The following is a 16,039-nucleotide window of genomic DNA, read 5'->3' as shown; positions in this document are numbered from 1 at the left end:
AGAATATTCCAATTTTGTAAATGTCGAAAAATGAGATTCCAGCGACCGGAAAAGTATGTCATTTTTAACCTCAAAATTTGTGTCATCCGGCCTCCGATCATATGTAAAAATTATATCAAACTGTAGCTCTTTGAAGCATGGTGGCAACAGACCTATACTTGCAACGATTTGACACCGGGATCTTAAGTTATGGCCTCTCAAAGAATTGGATGTTCTTCTTTATAAAATCTGATTTTTTTATGTTTAGAGCTCATTGTATCTTTAAATTTTCTCTTGTTCCGTGTCATGCTTTGATGCGTGCCATATGTCAAAACGATAGAGTCGTCGAGATTTATCTCGTGTCTGAATTTGAGCTTAGTTGAACTGAAAATGAGTGAGTTATGAATATTTGAAAATCATCTTGAAATGAAAAAACACAATTTTCATAAATGGAATCTAGTTCACTAAGGTTGCACCGCAATAGAGTAAAACCTACATTTTCATGGTAAGTTAGGCCTAGAATGGTCCCGGAAGGTCCAATTGAGACAAACTTTCTTACCTAAGGTTTTTTGACGTTTCGAATCTAATGGCAGTGGTCTGGTGCTGTTTTAAGACCCAAAAAATAGGGCTATAGCTATATGGTTCATTTTCAGGATGATAAAAACTAGATTTGAAAACCAAGTTTCGTCTTGATTATATTAAAACTTGTTAGAACACGACGAAACTTTATTGGTATCCTTAAGGTATCCAAAATTACCATCTTATTCAATTGGAGTCCATTTTTTATACTTCTTCAGAGGTCGCCCAATTTTAGGCTTATTGCTACAGTGTTCCCATGGTCTAGCGGTGTCTTGGGCATTGGTGGGACCAGGTTACTACCAACTTTCTCTTTATTCAACCTGGGATACAGGTACATAAAAAATGACGTATAACAAAGGGGGATCAATGTCATTGAAAAAATTGTTGGCTCTATGACCTCCAATCATTTTCAGGTCAATATCTCATACAATCCGAGGAGTATTTTGGACTGAAATCTGGCAGGGAGGTTCCTGACTTTGCACCGCTAATAACAATGTACATAAATTCAGAGATAAAAGTCAAACTAAGGAGAAATTATAGAGGGAAATTGCTTGTAGATTTTGGCATTATGGTTTCCAAAAATAGAAAAAAAATAAAGTGGTTGTAACTCTGTTGAATGACGATATATTCAGTAAAAAATCATGCCAAACAATGATCTCAAGTAGCTTTACAGGAATTTGGTAGCTGATCATCAAATGAAAATTAAATAAGGGTGCATTGAAGAGCCATAGAAGAAGCATGTTAAAATCTTGCCAAAAATAGAAAATCAATATTAAAAGGGTGCAATTTGTACAGAACTTATGCTCTAAACTATCAAATTAGAGCCTACCTTCAAATAGTGTCGAGAAATGTGGTTTCAATATTGGAAATCTTTGTGATAGCCTTAAATTGTATTTTCATCTTTATTTATGATGTTTAAAGCTTAAAAAATAGTGTAGATCGACAGATCTATGAAAATCTTGAAAATTGATGGTCCAAAAATGTGTTACTACAAACACTATTTTCAAAACTTGAAATTTATTTTTTTCTCATGTCCATGCATCTTGATGTCGAGATGATCAATTTGAATATATTTGGATATCAAAACAACCTTTTCTAGTGAAATTTTTTAGGTAGGTTCAAAGTTGATTATTTAGGCCTCGGCTCTATATAAAATTTTCCGATATTAAAATAGGGCATAACTCACCAAATTTAACAACGGTTTTACTCAAATTTGTCAGAAAATGATCACAGAGAAATTTTTAGCAATTTCACTTATGAAATTGAGCCAAAATGGTGGAAACATGGTCCAACTTAATGGGTTTTGGTAGCGGATGAAGGATGAAGTCTTGATAGAGCAGAATGATGGACCAAGATTAATATAGCCGGTCCCAAATAGTTGAAAAAAGACTCAGATGATGATGATGATGCTGCCTCCCTAAGGAAAAATCATTAAAAATTCTAAAGCTTGGGTGACCTTTTTTGTCACTTTCAGGCATAGCTCAAATTGAATTTTGATAACTCACCCATGGTTAACCGCATTTTTAATTTTCCACACACCCTATTATTAAGTGCCACCCATGTTTTCCCGCCATTATATAAAACCCACTTAAGCCTCATTTTCAAGATTGGACTATTGAGATTAAGAGCTAAAATTAGATAGAGAAAGTGTACGCAAATTACCCCCACGTGTCTCCCATATTATCCAATTACCCTTGCATCTTTTCAAAATTTCCAAAATACCCGGTAGTCTCAAAAGGACCTAAAACTTCCCAAGAACTTCTCACTTCTAAACCTAATTCTTAGGAAGCTTAAAATCTAAGAAAGCCCAATTTCCACAAAAATTTAAGGCTTCCAAACACCCCAAATTTCATAACCTTTCACTTATGGTGCCTAGCCTTAGAGTCGGGTGAAGGTCAAGCAGGTCTTGAGTATATTCTAGCTGCTTTGGGAAGCAAGGTTCTTTAGCCGGCTTGAGGGTTGCCGTCGCCGGGCCTGATACTATCGCCCAACCTAAAGAGCAGGGGCATCCCCTGTACTCTACAAATCGGAGGTCTAAGAGGGCCCGGCTGTACTGGACCCACGAGCGAATGTCCCTACCTTGAACTTGCTTTATTTTGAGTAATTAAAGATTGATGTTTTAATAGTGTATCTATGGTTACTAACTTTTATCGAGGTTATTGAGTCATCCAACACGCACATACAAGCATCTTTTAAATTGACACAACTACGTTTTAGTAATTAAACAATACTAATGTTATTTGTAGTAGTATCATAAGCTATTTTGAATTTGTATATTTTTTAGCTTCCCATATATTTAAAAATGCACAAGGAGATATTGGGACCGACATGTCCATAAGGACACAAAGTCAATAAGAGCCAGGTTAGCTAAAAAACGTTGTGAATTAGTATTACCTAACATAACTAATATTGTTTAATTTCACTTCAAAATAAAAAAATCTAAAAAAGATTATATTTGCCCTATATTTTTCTGAAGTTTTCGCTTCGTTTTTTAGCTTGATCTTGCCCTTTGTATGGACTCAGGTATGATAGGGCAAGTCCGCTCGGTCGAAGAAAGTCAGTCGAGCGGAGTGATGGAAAATTAGTTCTTATAACCCCAAATTTGGGAAAATAATCTAATCAACCTCCAGTCCTCGTTTCTCATTTATAAATGGCAAGAGTGTTGCTTCTCATGGCCTCGAAAACATACCCTTGTGCATTATGATGAAAAAGAATGGCAGAAGACATAAGTGTTAAAGTATCTTGGACCCTCCATATGTGGGCGTGCTACAACATGCAGCCATGGTGATATAAAATATATACCTTTTTATTATGGAAAAAGTTTATATAAAGATGCAACTTTATAATGTTGAACTACGGATGCACCTCAAAATCTATCAGAAAAATGTAATTTTAATATTGAAAAACCTTTTTATTGGTCATCTGGACATCGAGATGTATGATCATGAAGTATAAAAAGATTTTAAGTCTAAAAAATAGTGCATTTTACAACATATTATCTACACCGTCCATTTACAAGATTTTCATATGTTTATAGATCTACTTGATTTTAACAATTTTTGAAATTTAAAATTTTATAATTAGATATAAAAATAGATTTTGAGATAATCCTAAAAACATTTTACATCAAAATTATATACCATGATAAAATTTGAAAGTGCACCTTACCTCTACAGCTACGGATACATCCGTATGCCAACTGCACCCTTTTATTATTGGATGCAGTTTCTATAAGACCTAGACATAGGCCTTACATAAAGTAAAGCTTCACTTCGAATTCTTTTTCGAAAAAATACTTTGGGCATAGAAAATCTCTAAAATGGCTCTATAATTAATTTCCACCATTGAATAAGAAATTTGTAGCTAAAAAACTAGAACAAATATTTTTGATACACGAGCACTTCAAAAGCGACATCGTAGATAATGCGTTATAGTACATATTGTTTTTAAGGTTTGAAATTCATATTTTTTATCACAACCATACCGGTCAAGGTCTAGAATATCGATTTGAATATTTTGCGACGCTGAAACTGCAGTTTTGGTAAGTCTTGAGGAGGGGCTTTACTTTCTTCCATTGGGCCTAGGCCATATTTTAACCGTTATTTATTTTGATATCAATTGAAATAATGTTTTAAAAACCAATGAGCAGCTTGGAACCATAGGTTCGGCGGTGGGTCTTAGGGCCGGTGGATCAGCGAGCAAGGTCAGCGGTTCTGAGGTGGTTCAGAATTTGTCTGCCACTTTTTCCCCTAGATATTTTTTTGATTCGATCTTTGGACTACAAAACAGGTTCACTCCCTATTGATCTCTCTATTAACTTATTTATTTCCCTTTATTATAGTGCATGCCGTAGTTCAAATGCCCTGAGCAGTGCTTCGAAAAATCAGAATCCTAGGTTCAAATGCCCCGATCGGTACTTCGAAAAATCAAAATCTTAGAAAAATGTATTGAGCGATAAAATTCAAAAAAAGAAAAAGTATAAAATGGGATCACTTATTTTTGATATATGAATGTCACAATTAATCTTGACTATTGGATGTGAAATTCAATGGTTACATTTAATCCATCGACTATACTCGAAGTTTAATTTTCTTAAACTCTGTTAGACATCCAAATTTTCATATTTCACATCCAAACTGTGAGATTTCACATCGGATAACAAGTGCGCTAGCCAATCTAAAAAAAATAAAATAGCTGTGGAGCATTGCTCCACTATAAACATCAATGAGCATACTGGAGGGAGATTGTTTCCAAGACATGATTATCACCTTATTATTTTTAACAATATGACATGAATGAGTGCAATAACAACGTATACAATATGTGGTATTGCCACTATAACTGAATCACCCATTGTATACCATATCCTCAAAAACAAGAGTTACAAGTAGAAGACTAAAAAAGCCAACCCAAATCCCTGGAGAAAGGCATCAAGAAACCCTTACGGTTCACATGGCTCAGTCCACCACAACCTTGTGGTTCACATGGTTCAGTCCATCGCAACCTCCGGCGCCTTTTTCTCAAACTCCAACCACTTACTCTGCCTGCACCACCCCATCAAGAAATACGCCGCCACGCCCACCACCGTCACACCGGCGCTGATGGCACACACCATCTTAGTCGCCATTGTCATAACAAACACAAGGAATGCCGATGGCACCAAACACAATCCCACCAGCCCTGCCATCCCCATGGGTACCCTGTATGGCCTCATCACCTCTCCCTTCTTCCACCGCAGCCACAAGAATGATGCGAACTCGAGCAACATCCCGCAGCTATACAAGAAATTCGCAGAAGAAATGATATCTGTGAAGCTCATGAACGAGATTGCAAGGCTGCCGGCTGCAGAGACCACCACCCCAAAGGTCGGGGTGTTGAACCATGGCGACCTTCGAGCCACGAGTGCAGGCAAGAACCCGAGCTCCCCCATGCCAAGCAATTGAAAGGAGGCGCTGCTCAATTGTGCCTCGAAGAGCCCAATGGCTGAGAGAACTGCCCCGGCTTCGACCCAAAACTTGAGCCATCGGCCCACTATGCGCCCTGCTGCCTCGGCCAAGAACCCGTCGCCCCAATTCGATTCGCTGAGCTCGAGGCTCCCAGTAACTGCGAGAAGTGGGATTATGTAGCCAAGGCAGACCAGGATTCCTGCAGAGAACAGGGCTTTGGGAAAGGTCGTTTGGGGATTGTCCACTTCTCCAGCCATGGTGCTGGCGTTGTCCCAAAAATTGAGGTTCCAAAAAAGGGTGTTCAAGAACAAGGGCCAGTTCTTGTGTTCTGGGCTCGTGTCCATCCATCTGCGTGGCTTCAGTGACGGGATCGAAACGAGAGCCATGAACAGAAAGGGGATCAGGGCAATGATGCCAAGGCAGACAGCAGTCCAACCAACGATGGTTAGGCCCGTGTAATTAAGGAAAGAGAGCACAATCGTGAACAGACATACGGCAAGGGTTCTCGGCCAGCCTCCAGAGAGAGGAGGCACGACGAGCTTGAGGTAATCGACACAGAGGACAGGGTACGCAGCGTTGTTGATGACGCCACTGACCCATTTCCACCACCCCATCAGGAAGCCCCAAAAGGGGCCAAATGCCTCAGAAGCCCATATGACATAGCCACCATTGCCAGGATACGCAGTGGCGAGCTCGGCAGTGACAAGGGCCTCCGGAATGCTCCACACAAAGGGGAAGATCAGGAAGCCGAGGATCGCGAAGAGGGGTCCAGCAGCTTGGACTGCAGGCTCTTCGCCGAAAGGGCCACCAGAGACCTCGAAGAAGATGAGGAAGATAAGAGGAATAAGGGTTAATTTCTTGGAGTTCTTCTGATGTTGATCCTTCTCATGTGTGAGCATGGCCTCCTCGAGGCTGGAGGCCATGGAATTAGAGGACCGGACCATGGGAGGGGTTGGGGTTGGACTGGGTTTGGTTTTTTTAGGGCATTTATGGGTCGTAGGGTTGTTGGGGATAAGAATTGGATCTGCATTTGGGGGCTCCTCCGGCATGTCTGGAAGAGAGAGAGGAATCAAGTTGCTCAGACATTTTTAGAGGAATCAAGGCCTGGTTTTCCTTTCCTTTTTTAGAATTTCACGTCATCTTTTTCCATATTAGGAGATGTGCAAGGCACGGGCACAGGCATCCAGAGAGATATATATATCCTGGATGGGATGACTGAATCAGCCTAATCATATTATACATATGTGACCCCTCTTCCTAAAATCATGGATTTTTAATCTAAAATTTTAGGGATTAAGATGAACATGAAGATGAAAAATAAAATAGAATTTTTTATTTTTTTATTTTTTAAATATAATTTTTTTGAAACTTTTTCCGCTTTTGAGTTCTTTACAATGAGTTGAGGCTCTTGCACCCGCTGACTCATGTATGGACTTTTCCATGGGTCTTTTGAGTTGCCGCATGCGGTGGGTAGGTCGGTTAGGGCAAGAGTAATTGAGAGCAGTGTTCGATTGTATGATCTGGGCTCGGAACCTAGCCAGGGTCCGAGTAGCTTAACATAGGTCTCGGTAACTCCCCTTTATGGCCGGTCCTATAGTTTAAAAAAAATCTAAAAATTATATAGAAAAAATATGAAACATATATTTAAAGTATAATTAAACAAAATACATCTAGATAAGATTAAAAAAGTAGTGAAAATAGATTTTAAAAAATCAATATATACTTAGACGTATTTTAAAATAATCCATAAAAAGGAAAATATAAAAATAAATATTTATAGCCAAAATACTTCCCAATCTTTTCTAAAAGAGTAAAAATTATTAAAAAATTTTCTTACAAACAAATTTGTTTTTTATAATTATTTTGAATTTTTTTTAAGTTAGGTTGGCCAAACTATTGACCACCCTAACCGACTAAAACCGGCCACGCCCAGGAGCCAATTTTGATAACCGGCCTGCTTCCAATTCAACCATAGTTAACAAATCGCTGTTTAATCTGCAATTTTTTAAAAAATTCGGTGTTTTCATGGAAACAGTTTTAAATGATGACTTTTTGAAAAGGTTGCCAAAAAATAGCGTAGTTTTCATAAAAACATTTAAAACGCGCTTTTTTTCTAATACGATTTAAATCAGGCCAAAAATCGTATCTTTTTTTACCTATATGTTTTTTTTAGAAAGATAAATTATTTTTTTCATGTTTTGTGTATTACAATCATTGCTACTTTCATGCTTTTTAAAAAAAAATTTATTTAAAAAACAAAAACTTAAACAAATAGCCACAGTTACAGATTCAAGTTATGAATTTTTTTTTTCCCTTTTTTTAAAAAATGTAAACAAATAGATGTAGATTTCAGTTGTTATTTTGGAAACTCATTGTGCAAATGAAATACTGCTTACAACAAAAATCATTTTGTAAAGTAAATCATTGTGTAAAGAAAATCATATACATGCAAATTTTTGTGATTATTTGTGATAATTGTTTTTATGAAAATACAATAATGGCACAAAGTAGAGCTCAAAACATAGTCTTTTACTGATGAATGAGAAACAGAGAGCGTTACTAAATGACCAAATAATCAATATTTTACTTTTGATTATGTGAAAACAAAGATAAACATTATAGTGTAAACGGTAAAGTTATAGGAGCAAGCAATTGTACATATAGGATTAGTTTCTCAATCTTAATCCTTCAGCTCTGCTTGCTGTTTTTAAGAAAATGAAAAACTTTCTTCCTTTTCTCTCTCTAAAGATCAGTTGGGGCCTTTTCACAAATTAGTATAGTTAAAGATTTCTCTCAAACATCCCAAATAAGAGAGAAAAACTCTTTTCAAACTATCTGCATCCAATCTTCCTTTTCTCTCTCTAAAAATCAGTTAGAGCCTCTTCCATTAGGGTTTGTGAAGCCGATGACCTCTTCTTTCTTCCTTCCTCTCTCTCTATAAACCCTAATGGTTATGTGCCGAGCCCTATTTTCCTCTCTTCCTTCTTCCTTCTTCCTTCTTTTCTCTCTCTAAATCATAAACACAAAAATGTGAGACCCAAATTTCTATGAGCCTCTTTTCAATTAAAGAAAAACTTTAACCATAGTTATGGAGTGACTGCAATCACCATACCATAGTTAAACCATTGTAAAGAGAAAATAAAAATCATGTATTTTTTTTGTAATAAGTAGGTGTGATGTTTATGTAATTAATGAATACATTTTATAGTATATTTGTCACCATACCATAGTTAAAGTATTACATAATTAGACAGTATATACCAAAAAAAATGTACCATATAAATCTACCCATTAAATAATTTAAGAAACATCACACCTATTTATTACATGGCAAAAACAAATATACTATATAAATTTATTCATTAAATACTTTGGACAGCTAGATAGGAGGGCAAGTATATATGACGTATACGGCAAAGAAGTATAGAAAGTCTTCTCAAAACTTACAAGGAAGGTACGTTTTTAAAAGCCTAATGACCCCTTTGTAGTTAGTTTTGATATCCCTTTTAGTGCAAGCACGTACTCCTTCTCAGGGTCGAGAGTTTGATATACTCATCTTCAAGTTTGCCTCATGATTCGTATAATCAAGACTATAATTTTCTGGAGTAAATCTTCCTTGATCGAGATGTGAGAGTGATGAACCATCTCAACAACATCACCCTCATCAGTCATCGCCTCACTCTGATAGGTCTGATCAACAACTTATTTCCTTGACAGATGTTTCATCACTTTTTTTTTCTTCTCTTATTTCAAACTTAGATGCATATCCCATAGTGCAACATGATTTATCTAAAAGACCTTTAGCAGTTTCACTTATGCCACCACGTCGTTCCTCTCGCTCCACACAACCTCTTAGACATCGGTCAGACTACCAGATTTACTCTACAACCGTTTCTTCTCCTGACACCATCTCCAAGACCTTAAAAATAAAATACCCTATTGAAAGTGCATTCCTTTCAAAGGTAAAAAATGCATCAACTTGATGTGAAAAATGCATTCCTTCATAGTGATTTTAAAGAAGAGGTGTACATACAACAACCTAAAGGATTTGAAGATCCCTTACGACCACATCACGTCTGGAAATTAAAAAAAATGATTTATGAACTCAAACAAGCTCCTCAGGCATGGTTTGAGAATTCAGTTGTCTACTCCATAGTATTGGTTATCAAAGAAGCAAGATTGACTACTCTTTATTTCTTAAAAGATCATCCTCAAGTATTGTTATCCTTCTAATTTATGTGGATAACATCATTATTACTGGAAATGATATTAAATGCATTGAACATATTAAGAAAGAATTGAAACTGAACTTTGAAATGAAGGATCTTGGAGAACTAAAATATATTTTGGGGATTGTAATTCATCGGAACTAAAAAGACATTGTTTTCACCCAACATAAGTATATTCTTGACTTACTCTCTAAAACAAAGATTTGGGATGCAAACCTATTTCTACCCAGGCTGAAGTAAATAGGAAGTTAAGGATTGAAGAAGGGGAATTATTACCTAATCCTTTCTTGTACAGAAGTGTAGTTGGTGGTCTTCAATATCTTACATTTACACGTCTTGACATTGCTTATGCAGTGAATACAGTATGTTAGATCATGTAGACTCCCTGACAACTTCATTAGAAAGCCACAAAAAAGATTTTGAGGTATTTAAAAGGTTCTATACATGATGGCTTATTTTATACTTTGTCCAGTCCACCTGACCTCAAAGCATGTTCTGATACCATGTAAAACTTATGAAACCCTAGAGAGAGAAAGTGAAGAGAAAACCACGAATCATTCATTCCACTCAACATTTAGTTTTACATATTAATATATATATATATGTATAGTAGATAAAAATACCCTTGAGGGTACAAAATGAACAAATACCCTTAACAGTTCTCACATAGAGATGAAGGGCACTCCTCTCTTTCCTGGAGAGAAAAATCCTGGAGTGAAACCTAGGGAAGGAAAAAGGTTAACATGGGACTCACAAGAGAAAGATTGTTGTCAAGTATTTGTAGGTGGCATATAATCACATCTGTGATGATGATGTGTGTCATCTCATCTCCCATGTGTTTCTAGTAGCGATTTTAAAAATTTCGGGTTGACATGAAATCACCGGGTCTGATCTAGGAATCGGTCAAGCTGTGTCGATTCTATCAGTAAATAGGAAATTGTCTGGGTCTACAAGAGAACCGGTTACTTGTTATAGTAGAACGACATTTTGATGTAGTAAAAACGTCGTTTTGCTATTGTAAAAATGATGATTCACCGATCTAGACGGTTTTTTTGTTAGTTCACTATTTTTGCATATGTTTTTTTTTCCAGTTGACTATTTTTTCCATACAGTAAAATGACGATCCAGACCACCGATTCATACCGGTTCTTGCAATGCCCGATCCTGGTCACTTATTCGAATTTTAAAGAGCCCCTCTCTTGCAAGATTTGTCATCTTGAAAGGATTTTTGTACAATTCACAAGTCTCAAATATTCACAAGCCTAGCCGAGTTAGTATGCCACCTCTAGTAATAGTCACTCGATACTATGGATTGCATTGAAGGGTTGCCTTTGACAGGATCCTCATGATGAGCACCAGGCCTTCGTAATACTGCAGAGTGTATTGATACCTCTGGGTCTCACATAAACCATGTCAAGACGATGAAATGATGGTGCAATTCCTAGCTCCGTCTGTTCCAGCCCGAAGTGGTGATGCCGCAGTGGTGAGAGACTCACGGCATATCTTTGCAACAACTGCTGTCGATTTTATTTTCAGGGTCATAGAGGAAGCCTCTTCTTTTTTTAAATTCTCGATGTCGGCTTCCCCTATGCTGACTACATCCTTTAGAAGGTCAGGAGAATAGCCCTCCATATTACACCCGTTGCGTGTAGGTCACCGAGCCATCACACATTGTTTGATTTGCAGGAAGCATGGACATTCTAGTCCTGGTTCTAGACTCAAGACACACAGGTGCTTCTACATTGTTGAAAGTTGACCCGATCTTTATGGATGGTTACAGCTAAAAAACAGAGTCGTCTATCTTTGTGGAGTCTCTCCCGGTTAGTTCACCGTGTTGAGTTACTTTTATGGGATTATGATATTGTGTATCATTGTGTATATAAATATGTTGTAGCCCATGTAATCGAGATAAAAAAAGCATAATAGTGAATTTCTTCTTCCATGGATGTAGGCATCTTGCTGAATCACGTATATGCTCGCTACTCGTTCATTTGATTTATTTTTTCTCCGTGGTATCAGAGCAGATCGATTTCAGAGCTACTAACGGTTGTTGTTTGGGTCCATGTTGATCTAATCTCTATAAAATTTGAGAGTGACTCGTTCTAGCCTCTACCATTATTGAACCAGTAAGTTTTTTTACCATTGTTGTGTCTCTCTTTACACAGAATATTTTTCACGATACTGCAAACTTGTGCAAAAATCAGTGGATCTTCTTGATTCTAAAAAAAAAAAAACTAGTCATCCTTATCTGAAGTTTACATCATGTTTTTTTGCATCATCTTTGGTGTGCAAAACGTGTGGAGCAAAAGTTTTTCTCATCTTATGGGCAAAATTGGTGGGCAAATTTATGCTCGAGAGCTTGTGGTGCGCATGCATCTTTATCTCTCGTAAAAAAAAAAAAAAAACTAGTCATCCTTATCTAAAGTTAACATCATTCTTTTTACACCATCTTTGGTGTGCAAAACGTGTGAAGCAAAATTTGTTCTCATCTTGTGACCAAAATTGGTAGGCAAATTTATGCTCGGGCAGAACTTGTGGTGCACATGCATCTTCATATCTTGCCAAGAGATTTTGTTTTTAAAAACAGTGCAAAATTTCTTAATAGAAATTTTTGTGGGAAAATAGTGTTGGAAACATAGCACTTCTCGAATATATGTGCTCTGATTTTTTCTTAGAGTTTTATTCGGGCGTGCAGCTCATTGGTTGTTGATTCTTGGTGTTTTGGTGATCATTGGCAGTTAAGTTTTTTTTTTAATATTGTGTTCTAAGATGGGAGATAAAGAAAAAATAGTTCTTCGTGAAAAGGGGTATAGTACTAATGACAAACTCACTGGTAGTCTATTGATGGAAGCAACTACTTAACTTGGTCTAAGGCTGCTCTTATCTCCTTATATGGGAGATCTAAGCAAGGTTATGTTGAAGGAAAGAAGAAAGTTCCATTTAAAGATGATTTGGCCTATGAGGATGGGATATCCGAAGACAGAAAAGATATGTCTTGGATACCCAATTCCATCGAGCCCAATATAGCTGAAATCTTCACTGATGCTGAGAATATTGAAGATAAATGGAGATCCATAAAAGAAATATATGAGAAACAAGATAATTTATTCAGTGTTTTGAATTAAAACAAGAAATATCTCGCATTAAGCAAGAAGAGAAAACTATTACAGAGTATCTTGCTTCATTCAAAAAACTTTGCTCACCTGCTATAATCGACCTAAAAGAAATTCAACAAAGGATTGAGCAAGATAAAATTGTCTTATTTTTAGCTGGGTTGATACCATATTATGAGAATATCATAAGTCAAATATTGATGTCTAAAGAACTTTCTTCATTTATGAATGTTTGTGCATCAATCCGTTAAGAAGAAACTACAAGGAAAGTCATGACTTCACAAAATAAAGAGACTCTTGAAATTCTGAAAGAACTGCCCTTACTGCCAACAATTCCGCATTCTCCAAACGTATCAGTAATTCGGGTAGAGGGTTTGCTCTCCGTGGAAGGGGCAAAGGACGTGGCAGTGGGAGTAGATTCTCTACAAGGTGTGATCATTGTGGAAATACTGATCATACCAAGGATAGGTGTTGGGGTTTACATCCTCATCTTAGGCTGGCACGAGACAAAGGTTCCTCTGCTCAAGCAAGTCCATCCGCTCAAGCTGCGCCTTTCCACTCTCAATTTAGCTAGGAATAGTTAGCACAACTTTTTCAACAATTGGTAAAGAATGGCTTTACTTCCACACAGGAAACACCCTCGGGTAATAAATCTTCTTAAGAAACAAGTAATGTTTTTGCTAACTCTTGTGCCTTGTTGCCTCGAAAAACATCCACATGGATTATTGACTCGTGGGCTAGTGGTCATATGACAGGGAGTTTGGAATGTCTTTCCAACTTCAAAGAATCACGAATAGCCAACCTATGTCGATTGACAATATGGTGAAGTTTCTTATACGGGGGATTGAAAAAGCCAACTTTCTTTCCGATAACTATCATGATGTTTTTTATTTACCATCCTTTCCTTCAAACTTGCTTTTGGTTAATTAAATTACCAATGATTTGGATTGTATCGTCATATTCTCTCCTCAATCTGTGATATTTCAGGAAAGGGCCACGGGAAATACGATTGGTGCTGGGCATACTTCACATAGCTTATATTTAATTGATTTGCCGAATAAGGCTTTAACAGTTAGACATAATTTTAATGATGATAATTTATGGCACTCTAGGATTGGCCATCCTTCAGACAATGTTTTAAAGATTCTATTTCCAAGACTTTATTCAGATTCAAGTTCATGTGATGTGTGCAAATTTTCAAAACAAGTTGGATGACCTTTTCAAAGTTCTACAAATTTTTCTAATGAACCCTTCCATTTGATACATTTTGATGTTTGGGGACCTGCCCCGATAACTTCTTATAATGGGTTTAAGTATTTTGTCTCATTTATCGAGGATAAATCTAGGACCACTTGGATATATTTATTGACTGGAGGTGACCAGATCCATCATGTTCCAAATAAATATACCAAAAGTTTATTGGTCTGAAGCTATTCTTACAGCCTGATATCTGATTAACCAAACCCCAAGTAGAATTCTAAAAGAAAAGTCACCATTGCAAATTCTAAAAGGAAGATGTATTGATATTTCTCACTTGAAAGTTTTTGGGTGCACCTGTTATGTTCATGAACAAAATAGAGACAAACTTGAAAAACGAGCCACTAAATGTATCTTTCTTGGGCACTCTTCTACTAAAAAGGGGTACAAATGCTATGATTCGAAGAAAAGAAATTATGTGTCAAGGGATGTTGGTTTTACTGAACAGAGCCTTATTTTCACAGTAATTCTGCCTGTTGTTAATACTGATGTTTTCAAGCAAAAAATTATTAGTAAAACTCCCCAAAATGGTAGTGCTGAAGAAAATTGTAAAAATCATAAAGTTGAAGACAGACCTAAAGTGATTCATGAAGAACCCGTGGCCTAATCTCCTGAACTCATGATTCCTCTACGACGATCCACTCGTGTTACTCATCTTCCATCTAATCTTAATTATTTTTTCACTTATCATGTTGTTTCTCATCCTATTCATGTGTCTCCAAATTATGTTGTTTTTATAAGTGCCATCACTAACAGTCCAGAATCTAGTTATTTTTTTGAGGCCCAATCCCGACCTGTGTAGATGAAAGCCATGGAGGAGGAACTTAGAGCTCTTAACAAAAACCATACATGAGAGATTGTCAAACTACCTATAGGTAAAAGAACTGCTGACTGCAAATGGATTTTCAAAACTAAATTTAAAAGTGATGGAACTGGTGAAAGATATAGGGCCAGACTTGTAGCCAAGGGATTTACACAACTTATGGTCTTGATTATAAAGTGACATTTGCTCCAGTTGCAAAAATGAACACGGTTCGTGTCCTATTATCTGTGGCAACTAATCTTGGATTTCAATTGTCTCAAATGGATATGAAAAATGTGTTTCTCCATGGAGATCTTGAAGAAAAGGTTTACATGAGTTTGCCTCCAAGGCATCCAACGGAACTAGAAAATGGAATAGTGTGTAAATTAAAAAATGTCTTATACGGATTGAAACATTCCCCAAGGGCATGGTATGCAAAATTGAGCTATGCTCTCACTCGTGGGTTTTAAAAAAAGTAGTGATGATTCCTCTATGTTTGTAAAGAAAACAAGGAAGAACTATCGTTGTTCTCATTTATGTTGATGACATTGTCATCACAGGAAATGACCAAGTAGGAATTTCAAAATTACAGGCACATCTTCATAATAAATTTGACATTAAGGATCTTGGCCAATTAAAGTATTTTTTTGGAATAGAAGTGGCTTACTCAAAAAAAGGGCTTTTCATGTCTCAAAGAAAATATGTTCTCGGTTAAAGAAACTGAAAAATTAAGGGTCAAATCTAGTCGTTCGCCGATAGATAACAGTCATAAATTAAATTCTTTTATGGGGAACCCGTCAAGATGTTGGTCAATATCAAAGGCTTGTCAGGAAACTTATTTACCTAACCATAACAAGGCCCGATATTATGTATGCGGTAAGTCTTGTCAGCCAATATATGCAAACCCCACAAACTTGTCATATGGAAGCGGTTGAAAGGATTTTGAAGTATCTCAAGGCTTCACCTAAAAGAAGAAAATGGATGAAACCAAATGGAAACGTTGATATTGAGGGATACTCTAATGCAGATTGGGCAGGTAATCCTTCAGATAGAAGGTCTACCATAGGATATAGTACTACTGTTGGAGGTAATCTTGTCACATAGAAAAGCAAAAAACAGAATGTTATGGCATGA

At 36.7% G+C, this 16,039-nt stretch overlaps 1 protein-coding gene and 1 long non-coding RNA gene across 2 annotated transcripts; one reads left to right on the top strand and one right to left on the bottom strand.

The window, feature by feature from the left end:
• Positions 1-4,802: 4,802 nt before the first annotated feature.
• On the bottom strand, positions 4,803-6,469 carry LOC18428863 (putative polyamine transporter At3g13620). The gene has a single exon (XM_006838161.4). The coding sequence runs from the start codon at positions 6,446-6,448 to the stop codon at positions 5,048-5,050; it is 1,401 nt and encodes a 466-aa protein (XP_006838224.3). The 5' UTR covers positions 6,449-6,469; the 3' UTR covers positions 4,803-5,047.
• Positions 6,470-9,009: 2,540 nt separating this feature from the next.
• Positions 9,010-14,030, top strand: LOC148782747 (uncharacterized). Its single transcript, XR_016053037.1, has 2 exons — positions 9,010-13,490; positions 13,834-14,030. It is a non-coding gene; the product is annotated as an uncharacterized LOC148782747 (long non-coding RNA).
• The last annotated feature ends 2,009 nt before the right edge of the window (positions 14,031-16,039 follow it).

This window comes from Amborella trichopoda, chromosome 3 (genome assembly GCF_054954075.1).
Source record: "Amborella trichopoda isolate Santa Cruz 75 chromosome 3, AtrichopodaSantaCruz75HAP2 v2.0, whole genome shotgun sequence".
In the NCBI taxonomy this organism is placed as follows: domain Eukaryota; kingdom Viridiplantae; phylum Streptophyta; class Magnoliopsida; order Amborellales; family Amborellaceae; genus Amborella; species Amborella trichopoda.
Note: the sequence above shows the minus strand (reverse complement) of the source record. Positions and strands in the feature narration are given on the sequence as shown.